We start from the raw sequence: 27,976 nt of genomic DNA, 5'->3' as shown, positions 1-27,976 counted from the left end.
CACATTACTTTCATGTAATAGACAATGTGGACGAACACTAGGATAGTCAGGACGCAGGCAGCAAAGTTACTATAAAAAATTCCTTTACTTGGGGTTAATTTCCCATCCACATTTAACCCAAGAGTGTTTTTAAAAATAATTGAAAAGGTAGCTATCAAAGATGTCAAACAAAGTCCTTACTGAGTAAATATACAAAAACATATTAATTTATATAAAGTCACAACATTTAAAAAGATGAGGATTCACTCTCATCAATGTCCTTATCTGGATCCTGTTCGGCAGCCTCTTTTTCTTGTTGCTGTTTCTTCCAAAGCTTGGCCATTGCCAGAAGCTTAAGGTTAGGCTGGTTGGCAGCGTCCTCTGGAAAGATGTAATCATAATATTCTTCCCACCCGGCATCGGACTGCAAAATTAAATACATTGATTTTAGCTTTTAAGGTGAGCAGATAGCTGGAGCATGTTTCATTCCGAAGGGAGAGTGAAGAACTCGGAGCAACCTAGAGTTCAAGTTCAACTATGCTTACTGTACAAGTAAGTACAAAGCCACATCAACCCTGCTGCAGAGGAGCTGAGTGACTAGAGCAGCTGCTCAGACGATGCTGCAGCTCACTGAGAATGAAGGACCAAGTGGAAGAAGACCAAACCTTTAAGCACAGCTTCTCCACAGGCAACCGAGACACTCAGCAACTCAGCTCCACCCTGCAGTCACGTTTAAGACTTAAAATTCTGAATTTCACTTGTTGCTGGCTCTTACAGAGGACACAGATTAGTTTCCCAGCACCCATAAGGTGGCTGACAACCATCTGTAACTCTAGTTCCAGGGGATCCAGTGCTGCCTTCTGACCACCAAAGGTACTAGACATGCACACGGTGCACATAATACACGTGCAGGCAAAACACTCTTAAAATAATCTTAAAATTTGAATTTTACTCAATATTTAGTACTAGAGGCTACATAGCTGTGTATTATTTGGACTTCTAACTCTTTTCACTTCCAAATGATCATGATTTCACTTCTAAATATTGTTCTGAAATGCAGGCTCTTCTCTCATCTCCCACCTTCCACCTCCCAGTTACTGGACCTCTGAAAACCATGCAATAGATCATATTCTTCAACCTAAGTCCCTCAAGTTCACATGTATGAGATGCCAGCAATCTAATCATGTATAAAGTCTTCAATGGTTTCCACCAAACTTCCTCTACCCTACAAGGCCTTTTTAGGTTGGTCCCCGGCCCTCATGCATGCTGACTTCCCACACTACAAATACCACACTTCATGTAATTCCTAGACTCCACCTTCCACTAAGGTATCTCTGCCACCCCACCTCCTGCCCCATCTTCCACCCCTGGCTGTGTTCCTAGTAGCCAGACTACAAGCAATTCTCATCCATGCAGTCTACTTCTGCTTTTAAAAATGTTCAATTTCTACTCCTTACCCCATCGTCGGCCTGGACTTTTCTTCTCTTCTTCACCTTCTCTGGCATGAGTTTGTCTACTCTTTCCTTGTCTGATACTGTTCCAAATTCATCTTCAAAACCTCGCCAGGATTCCAGCAACATAAGTCTCTCTTCTTTTTCTTCACAGTTTCTCATGGTTTTATTTGCCTCTTCATAAATCTGTCTGCATTTAGCCACACTTCCTTCTTTCCCCGAGGATAACTCAAACTGAGCAAAACTGATCCATACCTTTAAAAAGTTAACAACCAAATTAACCATGTCAGCCAAAAGACAGTAACATAATAGCGTTAAAAATAATTCTCCAGTTCAGGACACCTGATGCCGCATTACTGCAAGCATTCCAGATGAGCACACTGCACTTCACTGTGAGTACCAAGGCACTCTCCTGCTTTTCAGTGTCTGACACCTGGGGTTTCATGTGCAGCATAAACAATGGGCTTAACAGTCTTAAGTCCCCTGAGAACAGCAGATCCTAAGTTCAAGAAAGTCATTTAAAATAACTCATGTAAAAACACCAAAACTACTGTACAAAGTAAAATGAAAGATCGCTGCCAAAGTAAGGGTACCTTGACATGCTGTGTTCGCTGCAGCAGCTGCCGGTAAAGGTTCCGTGTTCTTTCAGTTTCTTCCTGCTCAATCTCAAAATCAATATATGATTTCCAAAGTACCTAAGAAAAATAATAGGTCAATCTTAGCATTCAGAAAGACACATGCCCCTATAGTTCAGCTGTCCTGACCCATACCCAAGACCCTAAGACTCTTCACTCAACAATTAAGACTGCATCTGGTGGAGTAATACCAGCATTTACAAGCTTGCCAAAATGTAACTAGAATTTAAGACAGAAAAAAAGGCTTTGGATTTAGTTTTACATTTTCTTTTGGAGTTCTTCAAATGTTTAACACAACCAAAATTTGTCAAGAATTTCAGGTACTTTCATGATTTTGTCACATGCAGTTAACTTTTTAGGGAGAAAATAGGCCAGATTAGCTGCTATATGTGTTCCTATCTCTAATATCAATTTCTTGTCATTTGAGTTCAAATAACATTGACTGCCCACCACAGACACAAGGACAAACTGGGGCACCGGCACTGGAGCTGGCAGTCTAGTGGAGGAACTGAGGCCACAGATGCTACAGCAGTACAGGAAACTCTGCCCTCATGCGGGGTCATGTGAGTACAAGACTGACCAGGCTAAGGCAGTTCTGCGGTCCTGTGAGAATCAGTCTTAGCTGCATCCTGTGGCCTAACTACTGAAGGCGGGCCAGTACTCCAGGCCTGTAGCAGTACAATCTAGGAAGATCATATTTCAGGACCTAGAGATGCAGTCTCCACCCCCATTTCCTGTATGTGTGCGTGTGTGGGGGAGATGACGCTACAGCTGTTCCTTTACCCAGCCTTCTCATCCCCTTTAACCTTCCCTGTCAGCTGTGTGGGGGCTGCTGCGGACGCTCCCCTAGCCCACTTTCCTACTCTATAAACAGAAGAATCCTAATAAGGGTGCAAAAGACTATAGATTGGTTGGACATCTTTATAGATGTTTAGAAGGGGGACTACTTAACAAGTATTTAAAAATATATCCAACTTGGGATCCTTACCTCTGGCATGTCTAAGCGTGGCTGGCTGATGGCTAATTCATAGATTGCCCGAGCTCTATCAATATCACCAAGGATTGTCTCTAATTCTGCAAACTTAATCCATGAGGTACAATTTTCAGGTCCAAATTCCAAGAACTTTTCATAAAGCTTCCGACATCTGTCAAATTCTCGAAGCTGTAGTTCCAGTTCTATATAACCTTTGAATAATTTGTTCTTTGGACATTTGCCTATGGAAGTCCCCTGGAGAATAAAGTGGCCAAGAGTACCGTTATACTTAGGGCTCAACTCTAGTCACTGCCAACCTGTCCTAGGAGCTTTCTTCTGCTGGAGTCGAGCATGGCAGGCTGTTCTGTTGCTGTGCTCGCGTACTCTCCACGGCTGGCCAGGCACTCAGATGACACGGAGCCTGGTCGGCCACAGGCAGTACTGCAGAATCACACAACTACGGGATTCTGTACTCCTCAAGATTCCCTAGAAAATATGGATGTCAAGCACACAAAAATACATACATACCTTTAAATAAAAAGGTAGTCAAACCTGACATACTACCCACAGGAAACAGTTCACCTAAAGGAAAATTGTGTGGATACACAGTATTTTATCCTACTGAGACATTTTTTTGACAAATTATGAGGAAGTATATTTAATACATCAAAAATTTTGCACAAGATCAGACTACTAATCTGGGGACAGATCTAGTAAGTGATAGCTATAGACATTTCCAGTGTTTAAACAGAATGTTTGCAATTTAAGCATTATTGTTCAATGTTTAAGTGTTGTTTTTCTTTGTATCTCTTGAAAATTTCATACACATATACAATGTATCCTTGATCATATCCACCCCAATTCCCCTCTCTCTCTTCCCCGTGTTCTGCCCACCTTCATGTCACACTGTGTTCAGTTAGCTTGGCCTGCATGAGCATGGGCAACCAGTCAGTGGCAACACCCCTGATGAAAAATGATGCTTTTCCCTCAGCTACCACCAGCTGCCAATGGCTTCCCAGCTGGAGGTGGAGTCTCGGGAGCTCCTCCCTCATTTCATGCTGGATAGCTTGATCTCATGCAAATCTTCTGCAGGCCACTGATGCTGCTGTTGAGTTTTGAGTGTTACTATGCAATGTCCAGAAGACAGTTCGTAACACTCTTCCCACCATCCTGTTCTTACAGTCTTCCTCAACGGTCCCTGAGCCTTGCAGGGAGGGAGCAGGGTTATGTTTATGTCCCACTCAGAATGAGCACTCAATAGCCACTTATTCTCAAAGCCCTATCTGTGAGTTTTCTAACATATCCCAGGCTATCAAAGATAAATTTCTTTGTCACCCACCCCTTCTTCCTTTTTTTTTTAAAACTGGTGTGTGCCAGCACACCCTACTTTGTTGCTGTTTTTTTCAGTAGAAACCATTCAAATTGTAAGCATGAAGATCTTAACCTTCTCCTAAGACTTAGTGAGATATGATGCTCCATTACTTACCAAAGCTCTTCTGGCAAATGGCAGATTTTTCTGTCGTATTTCAAACTGTGCATAGTATAACCACATTTTGGCAAATGTGAACTACAAAACAAAACCACAAAAAAAGATCTGATCTAAGAGGCTCATTTAATTTAACCAAAGGCCACTAGTAAAATTTCAAGTGAGGAGGGATATATTTTGTTTGTTTTTAAGCAAAAATGACCTTTATCAACGGTTAAAAATATAGTATGAGGCAGGTGAAAGGGCTCAGTGAACGATGGTACAGCTGTCAGGCTTGACCCTGGTGCTTACTCTCCAGGACGCACATGGGGACAGAACCAATCCCCAAGTTGTCTTCTGACTTTCACATGTGTACTATGGCACATGTACAGCCCTCCCCCATAAATAAGAATGTAATAAAATTTATACACACATATACCCATGATGACCTAGAAAGATACTGTATTACATACTCCATGGCACGATAGCCTCTACTTAGAATGTTTTGTGGGCTACTTGTAAGCTGGTAGAACATACTATTTCTTTTCTTCTGGTTTTTTTGTTTTGTTTTGTTGTTTTTCGAGATAGGGTTTCTCTGTAGCTTTGGAACCTATCCTAGAACTTGCTCTGTAGACCAGGATGGCCTTGAACATACTATTTCTAAGAACAACTCACCAGGACTTTGTTTCTCATGTTGGGAAATGTGGGAGAGCAACATTTTAACATCTCCAAAGAAGCCACATGTTTAACCACACAAGCATGATCTGTTATCAAAAGACCCACTATCAATCTCTTTCTTGCCACCGGCCTCTCTGAATTACCTACACTGCCCTGGATTCCTACACTGGATCTGCGTCACTCACTTGTCCCAGTACAGGCTGCTCTAGGAACGACAGCAGGGTGTTTCCTTGTAGTCTCATGGTGCCACTCACTTGAAAACTTTCAATCGATACATATTATTTTATAAATAATAAAACAGATTTTGATCTAGCAAGTGTACCTTTTTGTGAGGAATTAGTTCCAAAGATGCTTGATATACCTGTCTTGTCCTCTCAGGATCCTGTATTAAGATTAAAATAATCTTTTAAAAATTATGTTCATACTTATTTTACTAATTTTATGACTACTAGTACAAACAGACCCATTTCTCAAGATGCTATTTTTAAATACTGATTTCATTTATGATTAAAAATAGCAACTACCTTTGACTATCTTAAGAATAACAACGTGGCCATCAAAGTCTGAATTCGTCTTTGTAGAAAGGCCTGACAGCAGAAAGATGTTGCAGTCTCAAAGACTCAGCGGGGAGTCTTTACCTGTTAATTTATGCATAACCTGTTTCTGGAAATGCCACTTGAGTTTTATCAAAAGAAAAATGTACAATCTGGCCACAATCCTCTTTGTGACAAAAACACATTATTAGGAAACTGTATATAAACCGCCTCATTGTCATTCTTTCCCTTTCAGGTTTTAAATGCTACCTATCTAATTGTACCTTGAGGTTTTAAAAAAAACACCACCATGTCTCAACAGGCACACAGTTTAAATGATGCACATGGGTGGACAGAGTCCTAAAAGAATTTAAAACTAAGTTTGTCTCAAAAGTTGCAACTATCAGTTACTATCCACAACCACGATACTGGGGTAAGAAAGCCACAGGTCACCTTGGCTTCCAGCTCTTCATAGAGCGCATAGTTGATCCAGAGATAGATGTAGCGCTTCCAGTGCCTCTTCTCCTGGATGGGCGGCACGTTAGCAATGGCTCTCTCATAGACTTCCCGCACGGTGTCGGCTTCTGCGTCACTTTCCACCAAGCGTAAGTAATCAAACCATGCATCGTAATTGTGAGGATTAGCCTGGAAAAAACAGGCTAGTCTATAAAAACAGAACCAAAGCTAGACTTGACAGGCTGTCAGAACTATAAGGAGATGTCAAACTTGCTATATGTTAGCATTTTTCCCCTTAGTTTTTACCTGTTATCTCATGTTCAGAACACCGTCCCTGAGACTGTACAGAACTGTAAAAGGCACTGGCTGGCACCTCGCAGCGAAGCCTCTTTCCTCTACTACTCGGTAATGACATTCCATTTTTTCCTTTGTTTCTGAGCCAGGATCTCATCCCATAGCCTAGGCTGGCCCCGAACTCATGATAATTATCTTGCCATGGCCAGTCCTGGGACTACAGACTTGAGTCTACTACACACAGCTTCCAACTTGTATAAATGTTATTAAACATGTGACTGTAATACCATTATGCTGATAATGAAATTGCAATGCGTTCATATCAGACTCTAAGTCAGGAAACACCTTTTCAAATAACAGTAACTCATTCTGAACACCTTATGGACCTCTCACTTCATTTAACACTAGACTTGTCCTTTGTTAGGAGCTACCTGAATCTGACTAAGCAAGACACAAGAACCCGGAGAGAAAATACTGCTATCTAAACCTGAAATGGCATATTCCGGAGATAAAAACAGAACTGTCTATCATAGGTCTCTTGCGCATGCAAAGAAGGTGTTTGGATCCATCTCTGGCCCTTCCATCCTTTTCCAAAAATGACCTCAAACAGAGGTCACGTAGCTTTTGAGGCACGGACTCAATAGGAAACCTAGGCTGGCCTTGAACTAATAATTTTTCTGACTCTATCTTCCAAGTGCTAGGACTACAGGTATGGTCCATCCTGCCCAGTTCCACATTTCTTCAGTTTGCTCTCAGTTAAAGGACTTTCCACCAGGGAATGGCATAGCAAATCCAAGTATGGCCTGCTCTCCTTTCTTTAAGCCACATTCATTCCAATTTGCCTGAACTAGCGGCCAAGTCTATCAGGCACATCAGCAATCACTAGTGTCAACTCGCTATTGCTGGAGCGCGCCGACAGCCCTGCCATCCGCAGCGGCACCCACCTTCACTTCCTCTTCGTACTGGAACCGCCGCTTGCTCACGATGATATCTTCAATACCCCTCCGGTCCCCAAACTTCTTCTCAAAGATGGTGTAGTTTTTGAAGAGTTCTTGGGCCTCTTGTTTTGAAATTCTATCCAGGGCATATTTGTAGATAACTCGTACCCTTTCAAACTAAAAACAGATAGATACTAAAACATAATTTCATTTTAGTCACACCTTGAGAATAACTGCAACTTATTACTTGTAAATTAAATCTTGAGTCCTTGATCAGAAAGAACTCTAATGGTTATTTTTAGTTCTATATTTAATACTGTCTCAAAACTGAGCTTCTATTTCTCCTCACCCATCATGGGTCCTCCCCAGGCTGGCAGGCAACAGCTTCATACCCAAAGCCCCACAAGCCTGCCTTTTCCTCTCCAGTTCTCCGTTCCTTCACTGACTCTTTCAACAAGTGCTGTGATTTTCCTCTCCCCTGCTGCCCTTTTCTCCTCTGCCTTGATGCTGGCCCACCTCCATTTCTAACTGAGAACATTCCAAAAGCCTCCTCGCTGGACTCTCTGGCTTTATCACGTGCCCCCTTTGTACTGACGAACAAACTCAAGTGCTCGCCCACTGAGCTTCATCCTCAGCCCTCCCCTGGTTCCACTCTTGCTATGCCTCTGCCCTGCCCCCAGAATACTTTCATGAACTAGCCAGAAGCTCAGTAATTGTCATCGAGTCATTGTCCCACTTAAAACCCTCTAACCCGTCTGAGAAAGGGTTCAGAAGTTAAGAGCACTGGCTGCTCTTCTAGAGGTCCCGAGTTCAATTCTCAGCAAACAGGGTGGCTCACAACCATGTGTAGTGAGATCTGGTGCCCTCTTCTGGCCTGCAGACATATATGCAGGCAGAACACTATACATAATAAATCTTAAAAAAAAAACAAACAACAACAAAAAAACCCCTCTAACCCACGCCTCTTAAGAGAGAATTTGATGAAAGAATGCCTCCAATTCTATCATTTCCTGTCTATACCAAGGAAGAAAGGAGCTGGCTTATTTGTGGGGCGATCTATGTTTCCATTATGCATTGTTTCCTTTGGTTGAAGGCACTGGTTCTTTGCCTCCCCAGGTTATTATCTGAAAAGCCCTTGATTCAGGATACCAAAAGATTCTCATCAGTTTATACATGCATTTTTGTGTTTGAGATAATGTCGTATGTACTCTAAGCTGGCTCCAAACTTACTATGCTCCTCCAGTCTCAGAGTCAATCCTCAGTTTTCTGAGTGCTGGAACATAGACACATGCCACAGCACCTAACTCCAGGTTACTTAAAGGCTTCATTTTCAAACAAAGCAGAATGAAATTAAGCTAGTTATCAAAGATCAGCTCCACTCTATAGCTCAGCAATACACGCATGCTGTTCTGTATGAAATAATGTTTTCGTATCTAAAAAACATTTTCTATACGGATAAGCGAATCAAATAAAACAGAAATGAACTCATTGTGCACCTACTTCTTTCTGGTTTTCCTCAAATTTAGCAAAGGCCACATACAGGTGTTCGTCCATATGTTCATCTCCAAAGAACTCAACTGCTCTCTCGTAGACTTTCCGCGCATGGGCAAAATAGGCATGTTTCTCTTCAAACCGGGCATATTTGATCCAGTTCTTCACAGCGGGGTGCACGAGCACAAGTGCAGGGGAGTGAAGGAAAGAGCTGGCAAGACAGCACAGCTAACCCAACAGCGGAGGCCGCAGGAGCTCAGGGGCAGAGCTCATACATAGCATGATCAAAGGCTCAAGGCCCAGACCATACCCACCCACACCCCAGCAATTCAAAATACAACCAGAGGGTGACAAAGCACATACCAGGGAGTCTAATACTGACCCCCAGTCTCTGAGGTCAGGGTCCTGTTACTCATTCTGATCTGCCTTCAGTGCAGATGCAGTAATGGGTACACACAAGCCTGAAGCCAAAGGAAACCCTCAACCTGGTTATAAGCCCTGTGATCTTCAACAAGTCATCCATCTCAGTTTTCAGTGTGGGAAAGAGAAAAATACCAAGCTCAGCCACCAGTGCTCCTCTACAACATGAGGGAATGTTTATGAAACTGAGCACTTTCTGGCCAAAAGAACATGGTCGATAGAGAGCACCTGTTACACGGAACGCTCAGTCACAGCAGTCTACCCACAATGAGCAGAGCAATCTGCCATCCCAAGCTAAAGGGAAAGCTTTCACTTGCCATTTATTTACCTGGGCACATCAAGCTTCCTTGAAGAAGCCAAAAATTTCCAGTGATTAATTCATGTATACCAAAGATGGTAAGAACATCCGTTCCGAGGCTGATTTTTCTGGTTCAAATACACCTACCTCACCACCTGGGACCCCAGGCAAGTTAATCATTCATTCCTCAGTTTCCTCACCTGCACGCCAGGGTTTTCACAACTACTGGCAATATTAAGTGCATTGCAGACCTATAGATTCTCCTGTCTCCATCTCCCAGTACTGGGATTACAAACAGGTGCTACCGAGGCCAGCTCTTTATGTGGGTGCTAGGGATGCAAACACAGGGCTTCATGTCTGTGCACCAAGCACTATCAACTAAGCCATCAAGCAACTGGTCTTGGGTTGTCCCACAACAGGTGTCAGAGCCCCATCCTACTGGCCTCAGGGAGGGAGAAAGCACCTTATAGTCACAGCATGGGCCCTTCCTGCCTTCACATTCAGGCATCGCTACACACACACACACACACACACACACACACACACACACACTGCATGCTGAGGGACACAAAATGTGCACTGTCCTATACGTGTTCACAACGCTGCTAAAGCACAGCAATTATTAATTTTGGGATTCCAAATCAATTTTAGCAAGTGTGGAATTTGCAAATAAGATACCTCTGGGTGACAAGGATCATAGAGCCGTTTCTAACAGTGCTTTTACAGACCCTATCTTCCAGATGTTAACATCAGCCTGCCACAACTGGCTGCTCTATCTTTAGTGCAGATGCCTAAACTTGGGGCCTCAAAATATGCGAGCCAAGTACCCTAACAATGAGTACATACTTAGCTTCACCATATTTAGTTTTAATTTTTCCTGTATAGAAAGGACACAAAGGTTCAGGGAACGAAATGACTCTGGAGTCACAGCTGGTAAGCAATGACCCTCTGGCTGACCTCCATTAACAGCACTAATGCTAAACATAGACCTGTTGTTCTGGCAGCCACGGTTTAGTGCAAAAAATGAAAATGAACCCATATCATTGAAAAGACTCAAATCACCCAATTACCCAGATCACAAATTTTTATATAAACAATTTCCATCCCTACAAAAAAAATGTGAAAGTGATGAAGTGTGCCTTTTGACCTTCAATGTCAGCTTAATAGCTACATTTCTTGACCATGACCTCTTTTTGGGAGGTAGACACCCACGACAACCACATGCCACGTACACCTCATTCAAAGGATATAACGTTCGTAAATGGTGCGGGCCCGCTCCACCTCTTTGTACCGCAGCTCGAAGTTGATGTAGGAGTGCCAGGCCTGCTCCTCGGGCTGCCATTCCATCCAGCGCTCAAACACCTGGCGGGCACCAGCGACATTGCCCAGCATCTCCTCCATGTACGTGTACTTGTACCTGATACAGAACCATCCAAAGATGACTGCTGTGGTCAAAATGACTTAGGGGAAAAAAGTAATCTTTGACATTTCCAATGCTTTGTTAGGTTTTATTACATAGCTGTAGAACATTAGGATTATGACTATAGATTATGTGACATTAAGGAAAAGTAAAATGTAAAGTTCAACAATTACCATAACTGCAAGTAAAACTAGTACACAGCAGGGAGAACTTTGCTAATTCACAAAAGGCCGCTTTGTACATTTGTACAATCAGAGGCTTACCAGAACTGGTTGACTCGTGGCAGAGTTGTTATGGCTCGGTCCCAGATATTTCGGGCATGGTTGACCTGGCGGTTCTTCATTTCCATTTCTGCATATTTCAGCCAGAGTGTGATATTCCGATAGTCCACATCTAAAGCACGCTCGTATATGGATCGAGCCCTGAACAAGTAAGATATGGAGAGCATCAAAAGCAGCACTTATAGGATACGCAGAGTCACTTCAAACTCGCCACAACACCTGCTGTTTTGTTGGATCTACCATGAGTCAAGTTCTGATCATAGAAAGAGAAAAGCAATGATGTACTCAAGTTACTGTAGTTTTAAAGAGAGAGAAGGCTACTATTTCATACTGCCATAAACATCACAGTCAAGGTCTGACAGGAGGCAGAGAGAGAAATGGCAACGTCTGGTGAAACAGGCTAAGCAGGAGGAACCCCAGAAGTGCGAATGGAAGAGATAGTTCCAGTTTGTTCCAAAGTTGAGGCTGGTGGAGAAGGGTGCCTTCAGGGGGTCAAGGCAGAAAGCAGACAAATGTCACAGGGAGAAACAGTGCTGTGCACAGGAGCTGGCAAGGACATGGTCCCAGCAAGGCATGGCTATGATGGAAGAGTGCAGAAAGGTGGCTCAGCAGCAAGTCAAGGCCACAATCTTCATCTTGACAACAGATTTCAGCAGAGCATTTCTAGTTTGAAATATGAACACAGAGAAAACAGACAGAACACTGCTTCTTCAGCTACAGGAGTATGAGCAGCAAGACCCACCAGGACTCCTGCAACGCTCCGGCCGTCCTTCCAAGGCACCAAGGACCGTGAGAAGAACCTGAACGTGCCATGAACAGAAGCTGGAAGGGTCTAACACAGTACGGCCCGCTGCTCTACCTCTCCTAGGTTTCCCATATAATATTATACATAAATATTACACTAATATGTAAATATTATACTTATGGCAATTTTACCTCTGAATTTCCTTTAGGCTTTCTTCCCATTGTGCGTATTTTATCCAGTTACTAATCACAGTCCTATTTTTTCTTATGTTATCTTCAAAAGTCTGAAAGGCAAAAGGGGGGGGGCGGGGGGTGGTATATTAAAGAGAAAAAAATGACTTTGCCTTTTGCCTTGTAATAAAAGTTATTCATTTCATTCCTTTTAAGAGAAATTATGTCCTAGATGCTGAGAAACAAGAAGCTCACTACAGGTCACAATGACGAGTGTTTCTCTAAAGTTTACGGAGACAACACAACACCTGTAGATGGACTGAACTACTGGAAGAATGACTGCGAGTTCTTCTGTTGCCCATAACAATAACGAGTACTTTAATATACTCTACTCTCATTCCTAATAAGAAAACGACTTTTAACATTACCTTCAAGTACCCTCAGTAATTTGGAGAATCTGACATATAACTTCCACAATATTAGTGGATTAAATAATCCCAAATATTAGCCTGAGGTCGAATCACATAGGCTGTCTCTGAGTTCCCAGGCCCTGGTTCCTATTGTGAGTGGAGACATGGACAGCCAGCCGTGCACAGCGCACTCCCAACAGACTCACCTTCCTTTTCCGCAGTTTGTAATCATTTAGCTCTTCTTCATCTGTGATCTTCTGCTGAGGCGGAGGTGGGAGGAGCTCGAGCTCTCTTTCCTTGGCCTCTCTTAAGAGCTGCTCGGCAGTTATCTGCACCTCGGCCGGCGCTTTGTTTTTCACCTTTAAAGAAAAAGGACATTTCTATTTTGGATAGTGTTCTCCACACAAGATTTAAAACCCACAGACATTTTCCAGGATGTGAACTTCGCAAATATGAGGACAAGATGACCTCTTTGAATGACATGTTCAATTCTTTATAAGACAGAATGGGGGGGGGGGGGCGGGAATCCAGCATTTTCTATTTAATTTATGGCATCCATGCTAATGAGTCCATAGTGAAAGTCTCAAGAGAAAAAAAGGGACAAATAACAGCAGTTTTTCCTTTTTAAAGAAGTAGAATAAGCACGCCTTCCTAGCATTACAACCTGTTTCCAGGATTCTTCTCCTTATTTTAACCCCTCTAGTGGTCAATCTGGTTTTCTCTTGACACTTTAAGTCAACTGAAACTTCCCATCATCAGTCTGTTAGCTTCTTGGGCACACACAACTGTGCTGTCCAACACAGTGGCTACAGCCAAACGTGTTCACATTTAGATGGACCCGCAGGGCAAGCATACTGTTCTAATTCACAGTAGCTACAAGCCAGACGTGTTCCGATGTAGGTGGACCCGAAGTACAAGCAAACCGTTCTAAATTGCTTTCTTACCGCTGTGATAAAACATCACCAACAAAAGCACTTGGGGAGGAAAGAGTTAATTTGGTTAACACATTGGGGTCACAGCCCACCATGAAGGGAAGTTGGGGCAGCCTAGAGGCAGGAACTGATACAGAACCATATAGGAACACTGCCCACTGGATTGATTGCTCAGCCTGCTTTCTTACAGTAGGCAGGACCACCTGCCCAGGTGCGGCACTCCCCGAGAAGGCTGGGCCCTTCACATTAAGAAAATGCCTAACAGACTTGCCTACAAGCTGTCTGATGGAGGAATTTTATCAGCTGAGGTTCCTTCGCTCTCCAGATGGCTGTAGCTTATGTCAAGCTGACAAAAATCTAGCCAGCACACATACTCTGACTTTTATGACTCAGTATGGAAAAAAGCTTCCACATTAGACTTTTACAACAATTACATGTGGAAATGAAAACTTATCTCAAAGCAAAAAGGCCACGAAGAACGGCCCAGAGGGGCGGTGGTGGGTGGCACACGCCTTTAATCCCAGCACTCAAGAGGCAGAGGCAGGCGGATCTCTGTGAGTTTGAGGCCAGCCTGGTCTACAAGAGCTAGTTCCAGGACAGGCTCCAAAGCTACAGAGAAACCCTATCTTGAAAAAACAAAAATAAATAAAAAGAATCGGCCCAGAGAAAGATCGTTATGTAAAGGCTAAGTGCACGACTTGCCACTCACCAAGCACTGGTGAAATATTAGCCACCGTCGGAAATACAATAATCCACTATTAAACTTAAATTATACAATTGTACAGACCCTATTCCTCCCATTTCGTCCACTGCCTAACTTTCACACAGCCTTCAAGTTTTAGCTTTTTCCAAAAGTTTATCTTCAAGTTTACTGACAGTCCTCTGGTTCTTGCCCATGGCATAGTCCACAGTGCCTGGGTACGTCTATGAAAGTGGCCATCTCGACCTTCCTCCGGTTTTACTCCAGCAGAGAGAGAGACAGAGACGGGGATGGGAGGCGGGCGAGGGGGGGGGGGGAGGGGAGATCCCCAGAGTCTAGCAAAGCTTAGAGTTTGCTTAAACGAACCCATCACTCGCATTACAAAAACACCACCCTGGAACGAAGGCTGGACAGACTTGAGACGAGCTCGGAGTGACAAGACCCCTCGCCACGTCACCGACCCAGGCGCAGGGCTCGCTGCCCCGAGCGTCCGGTGCACGACACCGCAGATGCTGTGCTGGGGCCCTTCGCGGTCGCTTACCTTGGCCACTTTGGGAATCCGCTGTTTTCCGGCCGCCGTAGAGGCCGCCATGTCTGCAGCCGCTGAACTGGTGCAACCTCAACCCACACCCGAATCTCATAAATCAGTTCCGAGAACCGGCCCACACCAGAGAGCCGGTCCACAACAAACTAGATCCCGGAACCGGAAGCGGAATTCGCCAGGACGACCTTTGACCGTCGCGTGGGTTGGGCGAGACGTCACGTCGTTTCCGTAGCAACCGTGTACGCGTCCTCTGTGGAGCGGCTCAGCTGCAGCTGCGGGTGAGGTGGGTATCGTGGGCTGTGCCGCAGGAACGTAGAGCCCGGGAGGCCTGGGATGCAGCCAGGTCTGTCTTCGGGATGCGTGCAGCTGTGGGCAATGGCACCTGCGAGGGTCGTAGGAAGCCATCTCCGATGTGGAAACTTGGTAGAGGAGGGAAGAGCGGCGAAAGAAACCACAGCCCTGCAAGCCGTTGCCGGCACAGCGGTGCATGCTGGGCTTTGTAGTCGCTGAGTCCATGCCCCGCCCCCTCGTCTCGGGCTTCCCCGCGATTGGGCCATCTCTGAAACGTAGTTTCTTTCTTTTTTTCCTTTCTTTCTTTCTTTCTTTCTTTCTTTCTTTCTTTCTTTCTTTCTTTCTTTCTTTCTTTCTTTCTCTCTCTCTCTCTCTCTCTCTCTCTCTCTCTCTCTCTCTCTCTCTCTTTCTTTCTTTCTTTCTTTTTAAATAGAAAGAGGTATTTTTGAAACAAAATGTTAAGGAAAGATGGAAATAAGCCAGTAACAAAACACCTAACCCTATGGTCAGAAAGTGATGTGTAAATATTTAGTCTGTGAATTTTTCTTTATTTCAATTCTGTTATCCTTAATGTCCTTGACTATAAAAAAATAAAAATACCTATTTCCTTAAGATTGAAAAGCCTATATAAAGTGCTCACTAGATGTCAGTAAGTATAATATCTGATGCACCTTCAAAAAAGTGATTGAACTTATAGTTAAGAGAATTTTTTAAATTAAAAATGTTAAAAGAAGCTTGGGGTTGACAGTAAAATTCAGGGCAGGTGAGATTTCCTACTCTTTACTTCCCCACTTCCAAAGGCCTCTCCACTATCCATTCCCCACCAGATGGTTCATTGTCAGCATCATTGAATTTGCATTGACACATTATCAGCTAAAGGTGACTTTATTGTTACATACAGTCCCCCATGCATCCCCCCCCCCCCAGTCTGCTGTTTAGGACAAAGGCAATACAGTCTGTGTCTGCTGTTTCAACAATCTACAGAGTTCCACACCTCTAAAATCCACTGGGTACCACCTTTTCATCCTTCTCTCCCTCAGGCATATATCTGTCAATACTTATCTTTTGTTTGGTTGCTTTTTGTTTTGGTTTTTTGAGAGACAGAGTTGTAAGCATTACAGCTTGAATGGAAAAGCAGTCTGGCAATTGGGAGCCAAGGAATACCACAGGTCACAGAAAACGTAGCTGCTTTCAGCCCTGATCAAGGGAAAGATTTTCCCCAAAATAGCTCTGCTGTGGCAGTGGAGAGCTTCCCCAGCAAAGATGTTATAGTTCAGCTCAGGGCCCCTGGAGTGTAACAACTCAGCTCCCCTAGGGAAAGGTTTCCTAGGGAAACTGTTACAGCCCTGCTCCTCTGCTCCCCCAGGCTCCATGGAAAGAAGGTCATCACTCAAACATCATTCAAGAGACTTATTGGGCTGGGCAGTAGTGGCACAGGCCTTTAATCCCAGCACTTGGGAGGCAGACGCAGGCAGATCTCTGTGAGTTCGAGGCCAATCTGGTTTACAAGAGCTAGTTCCAGGACAGCAAAACTGTCTGTTTTACAAGACAGTTCCTGGACTGTTACACAGAGAAACCCTGCCTTGAAAAACAGAAGAGAGAGAGATTTATTGAGAGGGAAGAATTCAGGAGGGTGGCTGCCTCTGCCAGGGTGGAGAAGGGCAGCAGCAGCAAACGGAACAGGCTTAGGTCTAATATAGGTCTTCTTGGGGGCGGGGGGAGTTTTTCCAGAGAGATTTTCAGGGTGGGAATTGCTCAGATTTCAGTCCTTTGAGCTCAGCTTTGCTAGATCTCGTGCTCAGGGATTGGTTCGTTTTCCTGCTCAGGGATTGGTTCGTTTTCTTGCTCAGGGATTGGTTGGTTTTCTGTTTAGTTGGTCAGAAGTAGATTTGGCTCTGGTTTCAGGGCCAAAGTGTGGTTCTTTCACTGGCCTTTCTTAGCCTTTTGGCTCTAATTTCAGGGCCAGAGCATATTTCTTTCACTGGCTCTGATTCTCGGGCCAAAATGTGTTTCTTTGACTGGCCCCTTTTCCCTATAAGAGCTTCTCTGTGTAACAACTGGAGCTGTCCTGGGACTTGCACTGTAGCCCAGGCTGGCCTCGATCGGATGAGCTCACAGAGATCCGCCGGCCTCGACCTTCCAGTGCTGGGATTAAAGGCGTGTGCCGCCACCTTCTGGCCATCTTTTTAACTGCGTTTGTACATTCTTTGTGAGTTTTGTGCAGTGTGTTTTAATTATATCCACTCTCTCCAGTTTTTCCCAAATCTGCCCCACTTCCCCATTCACCCGACTTTGTGTCTTTTTTTTAAACCTTTTAAGTTCCATTTGTTTCGCCGAAGTATTCCTGAATAAATGTATCTGCCACTGTGTAGTAGGAGGAAACGGGCCGTGTCCCGCCGCCTGGCTAGCTTAACCCCCGAAATAACCATAAGTAAATTGTATTAATTTAATTACCATCTGGTCCATTATATCTAGCCTCTTCTTGGCCAACTCTTACATCCTGACCTAACTCATTTCCATTAATCTGTGTATCACCACGAGGTCGTGGTTTACCGGGAAAGATTCAGCGTCTCTGACCTGGTGACTACATGGCGGCTTTCTCTATCTGCTGCTTTCTTCCTCCCAGAATACAGTTCTGTCTTTTCCGCCTATCTAAGTTCTGCCCTATCAGGCCAAGCAGTTTTTGTTGTTGTTGTTGTTGATTAACCAATGAAAGCAACACAAATACTGAAGGACCTCCCACACCACCACTGGAGCATGGCCAGCTTCCCGGGGGTTGCCTTCTTAGAGAAAACCAACTTTTTCCAGCAGCTAATTGCTAATTTCTCCACTGTCAGGAATGGGACTGTGGACCTAACTCTCCGTTGGGGGATGTGGTCTGGCTTGGGTTGGCACAGTTCTTGCACATGTGGTCACAGCTGTTCATGCGTGCAGCTGCCCTGCTGTGTCCAGATGTTTTCTGTGGTCACCTGGCTCTTTCTGCCTCCTCTTCGATGATGATCCCTGAGCGGAGGGGAAGAGGGACGGGGAGGGAATTGAGGCAAAGGCCCTGGTACTTAGGCAGACAGTGGGGGTGGGTGCAATCCCTACTTATTTTTTAATGTCTCTGTAGCTTTACTCTTTGTAGAGATTGGAGTCATGTCTTTTCAGATTGGTGTCTTTCCTTTAGTGACACGAACTTAAGTTTTTGTTTCATAAAACCTTTCAAGACTGATGTCTCTCAGGGTTCTAGGTTCCATAAGGGCAAACTCTTATTTGGAATGTGGGCACAGCTGCAGTGGGACTTTCTCGTTATTGGCGGGACTGACACAGAGACTTTTTTATTAATTATGAAATCTTGGCCTTAGCTTAGGCTTTTCCCCCAACTAGTTCTTACAACTCAAATTAACCTGCTTCTATTAATCCATGTTCTGCCTCATGGCTCACCTACCTCTCCTTTGTACAGCATGTCCGACTGGTTCTCCATCTCACTGGCCTCTCTCTGTGCCGAGATCTCTCTTCCTTTCAATCCCCGGAAATCTCACTGGTCCCCTCCTGCCCAGCTAGTGGCCATTCATCTTTTTACTACACCACTCACAGCCAACGTCTCTCCATACAGTGTACAGATATTTGCAACACATGGCTGTCGGTATTTTCTTTATAGTAAGACTGTATGCCGTCATGGTGGCTTAAGTCAGCCAACGAGCCCTTCCACTATCTAAAGCAGTTTTAAAAGAGATGTAGAAAGTTCTAGGCAAGTCTGTTCTCAGTTCATCTTCTAGGAGAGCAGCATTTTAGCAGGTTTGCAACAACCATTGTTGAAGGCAGCCACCTGGGAAAATGTGTCCTGTGAGTATCCCTGAGAACCCCTACACGTGTTTACCCTGACCACATGAAATTAAATAACTGTCCCGTGCTGTGTGTACTGTAATTGAACTAGCCCATCATCTCAAATTAATAAGGGACTTTTCTCTTTCTCTTAGGGACAGGAGAAAAAAATGTCAGTCCTCACTTCTCCCAGAGGGAAGGTAGAAGTGGTTCATTGCCGAAGAACAGAATCCCAGGATATCTTTTGTATCAAAAGCCTCATTAGAAAATTTACTCAGAAGCTCTTTGGGAAGATAAATATCATCTATCTTCTGTAAGTACATGGCTAAGTAAGTTAAAGAATACTTGTCAGTTTTACTTCAGGGCTGGGGAATGTAGCGAAGAGACAGCTTTCACCTAGAATACATAAGATCCTAGGCCCAGTTCCCAGTGAGAAAACCACCACCGCCGCCATTTAAAACCTTTACCATGCACCAGAAATGGTCCATTGATCTTATGGCATTTCGAGTGGGCAGTTCACTACATAGAGACAGATGTGTATCAGGACATCTAGGGACAATTGACCTCTATGTCTTCTAACTATGTAAACCGAAGACTTCTCATAGGTTTTAGAGTCAAGTAAACTTGAATAGAAACCTCAAGTGCCCCACTCACTAGTACAATCTATTGGGGTGCAATGTTAACATGTCCAGGTTTTGAGATCTAATCTGAGGTTCCTGCTGCTGCTTCCATTTGATGGATGAGAATGAGAGGCCTGCTGCAGGGCAGGCTAACATAAGTGACCAAGCCCAGACTTGCTCTTAACCATCCCTAAGATGTTCCTCTCATCTTGAAAATATGAGCAAATGTTTTTCTTCAAAGATCTTGTTCTGCCTAGTATAATATATATATATATATATATATATATATATATATATATATATGTGTGTGTGTGTGTGTGTGTGTGTGTGTGTGTGTGTGTGTATTAACCTTCTATGGGCACAAGAATAAAATCTTTGTTTTTTTGTTTTTTGTTTTTTTCGAGACAGGGTTTCTCTGTAGCTTTGGAGCCTGTCCTGGAACTAGCTCTTGTAGACCAGGCTGGCCTCAAACTCACAGAGATCCACCTGCCTCTGCCTCCTGGGTGCTGGGATTAAAGGCGTGCACCACCACCACCCGGCAAATCTTTCCATCAGTTTCTAATTTTTATTAAAAAAATTACATAGCCTTTATATTTCATAAGGCTGCACCGCCCCCTTGATATACGTCCAGATGTTAATACGCTTGTGTTGTCCCTTTTCACATGGAGCCAGGGATGGCTTGTGTAGCAGAAGGGATACTTTGTGACTTCAAGTCTAAGGCACACAGAGTCTTGCAGCTTCTCTTGACCCTCTCAGAATTCAGCTGCCATGCTGATCAAAGTTTGCAGCCCGTAGCTACTGGCAAGTCTTCAGAATGGCCCTGAGCCTGCAGCCACCCTCTCCTGTCAGCCATGCATGCCAGTGCTGTCAGTCATGACATCTCTGCAGCCTCCAGATGCAGCCACATTTGACTTTTAGCTCACAACTTGCTTGGCTGAACTCACAGAATCACAGCCCAGTCGGGAGTCTTCCCCTTAAGCCACTAAGTTCTTTGGCGGTTGTTTGCTGCAATGTGCAGAAGATAGATGTTTTGTGCGACTTGTATAATTTGTTCATTTGGTTAGGATCATCATGGAAAGACTAGGCCTAGAGATTGCAGTGTATGATCTGTAGAGTAGAAAGTAGAATAGAATTTAAACCCCAGGTCTAAAGGAGGGTAAGAGTGTTAGTTACATTTTTGTCTCTGGGACAAAATACTGGGGAGAAGGGAGATTTACCTGGGCTCATTGTTCTAGAGTGTACGCATGTCTACCATGGCAGGAGGGGCGTGGAGAGAGAGTTTGCAACATGGCTTATTCACATCTCAGCAGATCAGGAAGCGGACAGCTCAGGCCAGAACCAATGGCAGATAGAACCTCCAGGGCCCACCCCCCCCCCAGCAACCCACTTCTGCTAGCTAAGCCAAACGTCTCAAAGGCCCCAGTCTCCCAGAATACTACTACCAGCTGGTCGTGAGTATTCGGAACAAGACCCCCAGGGTACCTTGTTCATTCAGACCACAGTGACAAGAAAAGAAAGAGAGGAAAATCTCACCCGTGACAATACTCCATAGTAAATGTATGTGGACTGAACTCTTCTGTACAAAGATTAAGATGGGCATGTTGGCTAAAAAACAAAACAAAAATATAAAATCACATAAAGATTTAAAGTAAAAGTATTGGGAAAAGAGATTTGCCATCCATAATCTCTTCCAAAACCCTGTTAAAATTGTTATAGTAATAGTAGACAAAATATACTCCAAGACCAAAAAAAATATTACTACAAATAAAAAAGCCACTGCATGGTTTAAAAGATTGCATTCTTGAAGGAGCTATGAAAGCTGTAAAGCAGGGGCTGGAGAGATGGCTCGAAGGTTAAGAGCACTGACTGTTCTTCCTAGAGGTCCTGAGTTCAATTCCCAGGAACCACATGGCAGCTCACAACCATCTACGATGAGATTTGGTGCACTTATCTGGCATGTAGGCAGCACATTATATACATAATAAATAAATAAATCTTTTTTTTTTAAAAAAAAGAAAGCTATAAAGCTACATGTTTCCAATGGAGTCCATGGAGTCTTTTTTTTTTTCCTTTTTGGTCTGTTTTTTTTTTTAATTTTTCCTTTTTTTGAGACATCCTCTCACTGTGTAGCTCCAACTGGCATGGAACTCACTTCACTGTGTAGACCAGGCTGACCAGGACTCACAGGCATCTGTTGTGTACGTTGTATTCTTTTGGCATTTTGAGGGGGCCCACCACCCAGCTCCCAAATAAACACACACAGAGGCTTATTTTTAATTATGATTCCCCAGCTTTAGCTTGGCTTGTTTCTTGCTTGCTTTCCTTAACTTAAATTATCCTGTCTACCTTTTGCTTCTGGGCTTTTATCTTTCTAACTTTTGTATATTTTACTTTCCTTCTTATTCTGTGGTTGGCTGGGTGGCTGGGTGGCTGGGTGGCTGGCTAGCTGACTGACTGGCTGGCTGGCTGTGTGACTGTGTGGCTGGCTGGCCAGCTGGTGGCTGGGTGGCTGGCTGGCTGTGTGACTGTGTGGCTGGCTGGCTGACTGGCTGTGTGACTGTGTGGCTGGCTGTGTGGCTGGCTGTGTGGCTGGCTGTGTGGCTGTGTGGCTGGCTGTGTGGCTGTGTGGCTGGCTGTGTGGCTGTGTGGCTGGCTGGCTGACTGGCTGTGTGGCTGTGTGGCTGGCTGTGTGACTGTGTGGCTGGCTGTGTGGCTGGCTGTGTGACTGTGTGGCTGGCTGTGTGACTGTGTGGCTGGCTGGCTGGCTGTGTGACTGTGTGGCTGGCTGTGTGACTGTGTGGCCGGCTGTGTGACTGTGTGGCTGGCTGGCTGGCTGGCTGGCTGGCTGGCTGGCTGGCTGGCTGTGTGACTATGTGGCTGGCTGGCCCCTGATGTCCTCCTCTCCTTGTTCTCCTATTGCTCCTCTTTCTCCTTCCATTATTCTCTCTTGCCTTCTAGCCCCGCCTATCTTTGCTCCTGCCTTGCTATTGGCCATTCATCTCTTTATTAGCACCATCAGGTGTTTTAGACAGGCACAGTAACACAGCTTCACCGAGTTAAACAAATGCACTGTAAACAAAAGTCACACACCTGAAAATAATATTTCCCAACAGCTATCTACCTGCCCTTTCCTCCTGAGTGCTGTGATTTAAGGTGTGCACCACCATGCCAGACTTTACATGTTTTCAGTGGTACCATTCCAATTTTTTTTATTATAGCAAAAAATCACTAGAACCAGAAGAAATCTAGTTATTCTGCTGGAACCCATTGAAGAAACTACTTAGAGATGCCCTGTCACAAGGGAGAAAGGAGGTGGACCTGGAGGAAAATTAAAGAGCTAGCCTACAGCACAATTGTCCTCAAGTTCTACCAGACCTGGGTGCAGATAAGCCCACTGAGGCATAAGACAGATAAGGGCTAGATAGACAGCCCAGCAGTTAAGAAAGACATAGTCATGAAGATTGGTGTTTGGTTTTTGGCAGCCGCGTAAAACCTGGGCCTGGTCTCATGAACACCTGTAACCCCAGCCCTGAGAAGGCCAGAGACACGAAGGCCAGTGGGGCTTGCTGAGTTCCAGCTTTACCGAGGGACCCCTACCTCAAAGGAGGACATTAATGCCTTCTGGTCTCTACATATGCACAGGCACGCATGCATACACCACACATACATGTTAGAAATACACTCATAGTACGTCATAGTCAAGGCAAATTGACTCCAGAAATCCAAAGTCAGTTTATTACTAGAAATTGGATTAGTTGGGGCAGGAGAGATGGCCAGTGAGCAAAGTGCTTGCCACACAAGCCTGAAAACCTGAGTTCCTGTCTCCTGCCCTCACACATAAAGATGGGTGTGCTGGTTCATGACTGTGATACCAGTCCTGGGGAAGAGACAGGAGGACCCATAGAGTTGCAAGCTCCAGATTCACTGAGAGGCCATGTGTCAAAAAGTAAGTTGGAGCTTGACTGAAGAAGACACCTGGCATCAGCCTCTGGTACAGGAGTGCACGCTTGCACACACATGGGCATGCGCAAGCGTGCATTCACACACACACAGACACACTGGGTAGGTACTATTAACTTGCTATATCGGCAGATTAAAGGAAGAAAAGGTATAAAATTATCTCAAAGGACCAAAGCATCTGATAAAATTGAACGGTTATTCTTAGTTATACCACAATATAATTGAGCTCCCATTTGAATAAAAATGACCCCCGCAGGCTTATCAAGAGTGTCACTATTAGGAAGTATGGCCTGCTTGGAGCAGGAGGGACTTGGTCGGAGAAAGTGTGTTGCTAGGAGGTGGGTCTTAAGGTCTCAAATGCTCAAGCCACACCCAGTGTGGCAGTTCTCTTCCTGTTGACTGTGGATCAAGATGTAGGACTATCAACTCCTCCAGTACCATGTCTGCCTGCATGCCACTATGCTCCCCACCATGGTGACAAGGGGCTAAACCTCTGAACTGTAAGCCAGCCCTCATCAAATAAATGTTTCCTGTGTAAGAGTTGCTGTGGTCTTGGTGTGATTTCACTGCAATAAAACTTTAACTAAGACACATGCTAAAGTTAAAAAACTATTTGATGCCTTAATAATGATAAGATATTAGAAGAATTCCTTTCACTGTAATAAACAGGGTAAAGTTATCTATTTCCATGGCTTCTATTTGACATTGAGCTGGGCATCTTAACTATTGTACTAAGAAATAAAATATGCCATGTGTGATGGTACACACCTGCAATCCCAGCACTCAGGAGACTAGACAGGAGAATTGTGAGTTCAAAGCCAGCCTGGGCTACATAGTAAGACTTTTTCTCAAAATAATTAAAACTAAAGTAAAATAAAGTGGTACATCTTGATGGTTGAAAAAACAAAATAGATTATTTACTGGCAAATGATTCATTATTTGTTCTGTGTCAGTATATATTTTTTGACAAATTTACATATGTATACAATATATCTTGTTCCTGACTATCCCAGCTCCCTCTTCTTACTCCCCCTAGAACATCCCTTCCCAACTTTCATGTCTCCCCCTTATTTCCATTTTTAATCCGCTGAGTTCAGTTTTATTCATGTCTGCCTCATCTTGATATGACATGCCTTCTTGACTCAGATGGGAGAGCTTACCCCTTCTGAATGGAGACAGAGGAGGATTGGGTGGGGGGAAGGGTAGAAGGGAGGTGGGGGGAGGGCAGAAGGGAGGTGGGAGAAGAAAACAGCAGAAGAGGAGGGATGGGAAACTGTGGTTGTTATGCAAAAGAAATAAATTTTAAAAAAAGATTCCTAGGTAAAACTCTTGGTAGAGTATAGAGATAGCCAAGATATTGGCAGACTCTGATTGGCCAGTATAGAATCCTATAAAGAGACCCCTGTGTGCTAGGTGCGGTGGACTAGACCTTAAGTCCAGCACTTGGGAGGCAGAGGCAGGACGATCTCTGTGATTAGAGGTCAGTTGGTCTACAGAGTGAGTTCCAGGATGGCCAAGACTATGCAGAGAGACTATCTACAGACAGAGAGATGGGAGAGAGAGACCCATGTATGAAAGCCTGGTGAAGACACAGCCTGAAAGGGCTTCAGAGAAAGACTATGTTGTGTAGGTGGACTTTTCTTTTTGGTCTGCCAGCTCAAAAAATGACACGGAGACTTATTATTAATTGTGAAAGCTCGGCATTAGCTTAGGCTTGTTTCTATCTTGTTCTTATCTCTTAAATTAACTCATTTCTTTTAATCTCCATTCTTTACACTCTACTTCCCATCTTGCTTACTCTCTTTCTGTCTGGCAACACTGCCTTTCTTTTTCCCAGCATTCTCTCTGCCCCCCAAATCCTGCCTAGCTATTGGCTGCTTAGCTTTTTATTAAACCAATCACGTATCTTCACACAGGGTAAAGGAATATTCCACAGTGCCGGTTCATAAGCAGCCCTGTGACCACTTTTAAAACCAGCACAGATAAGACAATAGATGTGCGTGGCGACTCCCCATCTTATAAAGTCTCAGATTAGTTTTGGACTAATTTGTGGTTTCAATGTAGTCAGCATCTAACATGGATAACAGACCTGGAACCAAGTTCATTTTTCTGTCGTCCTGGGGAATGCGACTCCCTGGGTCCTTAGCAGATTCTTCAGACCTAGTGTAGCATTTGCCTGCTTTCATCTCCGTCCACCTCAGTCTTTCCAACAACTCCATCCTCCCATCCAAATCTAAGTCCATCTTCACTCTGTTCCCCTTCCTACAACTGCAAAGTCGGCTCCATCTGGCTGGACAGGTTGGGCAGAGTGTAGCTGCCTCTTCATTGGTCCTCACGGACAGGTTCATTCATGGGGTATTCAGACAAGAACCGTAGAGGGTGTGTGTCTTAACAAATGAGGTCCACCTCCAGATTCTTCTTCCTCTCCCTTCTCCTCCTCCTCCTCTTCCTCCTCCTCCTCTTCTTCCTCTTTTTCTTCTTCTTCTCCTCCTCCTCCTCCTCCTTCTTCAAAAAACTTCCACAAGCCTATTTTCTGAAATCCTGTACACTAATTAAGTCTTGGACTAGTTGCCTGAAGACTTGACGGTTGGCAGTCACTTAGTCTGGAAGCCAAGCTGCGTCTTGAAGCAATTTTGAAGGTATTTTTTTTCTTTCCTCAGTTGGTAGCTAGGAAAGTTCAGCTGTGCTGTGTGAAAAAGGCGTAGTGACAATGTAATTCTATAAGTCAGGCAAGGGGACACAATGCCTGTGATCCCAGGATTTGAGAGGCTGAGACAAGAATACTGTGGAGTTCAAGGCCGGAAACAATCGTACTACGAGGTCTGTAACAGAGGTGTGGTGACCAGCCGCAGAAGCCAATGTCTTTCTGGAGTAAGGGTAAATTTACATTTCATTCCCTGGAGCATCAAGAACATCTGCTCCCAAACCTACCTCTCTTTCGCTTTTCAGGCCGACTCCTGGCCCTTTGCCAGGCTGACCTAAAGGCTTAATGACTGATTCTTTTTTTTTTTCCGAGACATTTCTAAAAATAGTGATTTCTTTCTTTTCATTTTTCTTCCTTCCTTCCTTCCTTCCTTCCTTCCTTCCTTCCTTCCTTCCTTCCTTCCTTCCTTCTTTCCTTTCTTTCTTTCTTTTTTATTAGATTGCTCATTCACAGGGCTACAGAAATGAGCAAACCTTATCTCATTTATCAAATGGTCAGGATAAAAATGAGCTGACCAGGCAAGATAAATAAGCGCAGGAACTGACGCTCCCATGTTGAGAGCATACGCCACCTAGTGGCTAGGATGGACAGAGCCCTGCTTCCCATTTGCGTGTGAAGAATTCAAGAGAACACTGAGGTCTCTCGCTCACTCATTTAAACAAAGCACAAAGATGCTGCCTCACCAAGATTCCCACCAAGTGCATTTGAGAAAAGTTTCACTTGCATCTGAGAAGTTCCTTAAACCTGTAGAACAAATGAGACATTTGTTACTCCAAAGAAGGGCATTCTGGTTTCCATTGCTGGGCAATATTTTTGAGCTTTAATGTAATTTGTGTGAAGTACATATAGAATATGCATCTGTCACGTATACACACAGACATGCTATGTACATGTGTCTAAGGTCCCTATAGCTTGTATATGAACTATTACAAAGAAAGCTTAAAATCTTTTAAAAGTATGTCTTTTCCTTCTACCCATATCCTCCTCACCCCCATGCCAGAATGGGTTTTATCTGTCCTTCTTACCCCCCTTTTGATCCCAGAGTGTTTTTTATCTGCCCCTAGACGGGCACAATGACTAAGGGGCAATAACAAATGGAAATTATGTACACAAAAGGCTAATGCTGCATAAGTCACTTTTTATTGTGGCAGCTATTTGGAAATTGTAGCGCATTTTCCCCATTGAAACAAAGTTGTTCCTGGCTGGCTTCCCAGGCCAACCCATAAAAGCTTATTTAATCCATAATGTCTGTGCAGTATGGTACCATGTTAATTGTGCTATAGAACCCAACCACCACCCTAAGGTTCCCATGGATAAATGCATTTAAAGTTAAAATTGAGATTCCAGGAACACAGTGTCCCTTGCTTCCCTGGGGCAATGGCAGCTCTCTGTCCCCAGTCCTTGCCCACCTCTTCCTTCCCACCACTGATGTCCTCATCATATCTGATGTTTGTGGAGTCTTGTGTGGTGGGTGTTTTCTCGTGTGAACGAGAGGGATGGTTCTCAGCCATAGTTTATGGTCTAGGGCAGAAAAGTACGGAAGACCAGGAAAGAGAAAGAGAGAGAGAGAGAGAGAGAGAGAGAGAGAGAGAGAGAGAGAGAGAGAGGGGAGAGGGAAGAAACTGAGGGAAAGGGAGAGAGAGAGGATGGGGGGCAAAGTCTTTGCTGAACTGAGAAGTTATGGGCCTGCATTTACATTTTAAAACCACACAAAGTACTTATTCCAATGGAAAACTACCCCGACATGGAGGAATCTGAGCTGGGGTGCTGAGGCACACCTG

The 27,976-nt window shown here is 44.2% G+C and overlaps 2 protein-coding genes across 4 annotated transcripts in view; one reads left to right on the top strand and one right to left on the bottom strand.

The window, feature by feature from the left end:
- Positions 1–66: 66 nt before the first annotated feature.
- Positions 67–14,989, bottom strand: Crnkl1 (crooked neck pre-mRNA splicing factor 1). The gene is made up of 14 exons (XM_048455521.3): positions 14,811–14,989; positions 12,844–12,996; positions 12,249–12,340; positions 11,295–11,453; positions 10,862–11,028; positions 8,903–9,081; positions 7,409–7,579; positions 6,168–6,359; positions 5,504–5,563; positions 4,525–4,605; positions 3,054–3,293; positions 2,024–2,125; positions 1,437–1,685; positions 67–403 (listed from the first exon to the last, which is right to left on the bottom strand). The coding sequence occupies exons 1-14, from the start codon at positions 14,859–14,861 to the stop codon at positions 227–229; spliced, it is 2,073 nt and encodes a 690-aa protein (XP_048311478.1). The 5' UTR covers positions 14,862–14,989; the 3' UTR covers positions 67–226.
- Positions 14,990–15,035: 46 nt separating this feature from the next.
- The window catches only part of Cfap61 (cilia and flagella associated protein 61), a 290,445-nt gene continuing 277,504 nt past the window's right edge, over positions 15,036–27,976 (top strand). Inside the window, exons 1-2 of one of the 3 annotated variants that reach the window (XM_087911144.1) lie at positions 15,036–15,096; positions 19,073–19,224. In XM_087911144.1, coding sequence (XP_087767270.1) covers positions 19,082–19,224 — 143 coding nt within the window. In that variant the 5' untranslated portion in view covers positions 15,036–15,096; positions 19,073–19,081. Of the gene's footprint in view, positions 15,097–19,066; positions 19,225–27,976 lie in introns of all 3 variants that reach the window. The other 2 variants (XM_087911142.1, XM_087911143.1) reach the window with 2 other exon arrangements.

This window comes from Myodes glareolus, chromosome 10, assembly GCF_982192425.1.
Source record: "Myodes glareolus chromosome 10, mMyoGla1.1, whole genome shotgun sequence".
NCBI classification, from domain to species: domain Eukaryota; kingdom Metazoa; phylum Chordata; class Mammalia; order Rodentia; family Cricetidae; genus Myodes; species Myodes glareolus.
Note: the sequence above shows the minus strand (reverse complement) of the source record. Positions and strands in the feature narration are given on the sequence as shown.

Coding starts and splice junctions, on each gene's coding strand:
- Crnkl1 (XM_048455521.3), bottom strand. CDS start 14,861: ATGGCGGCCTCTACGGCGGCCGGAAAACAGCGGATTCCCAAAGTGGCC. Junction 7,580..8,902: donor TTGAGGAAAACCAGAAAGAA/GTAGGTGCACAA, acceptor ATCTGTTTTTAG/TTTGAAAGGGTACGAGTTAT. Junction 5,564..6,167: donor ATGAAGAGCTGGAAGCCAAG/GTGACCTGTGGC, acceptor ATCTTAATACAG/GATCCTGAGAGGACAAGACA.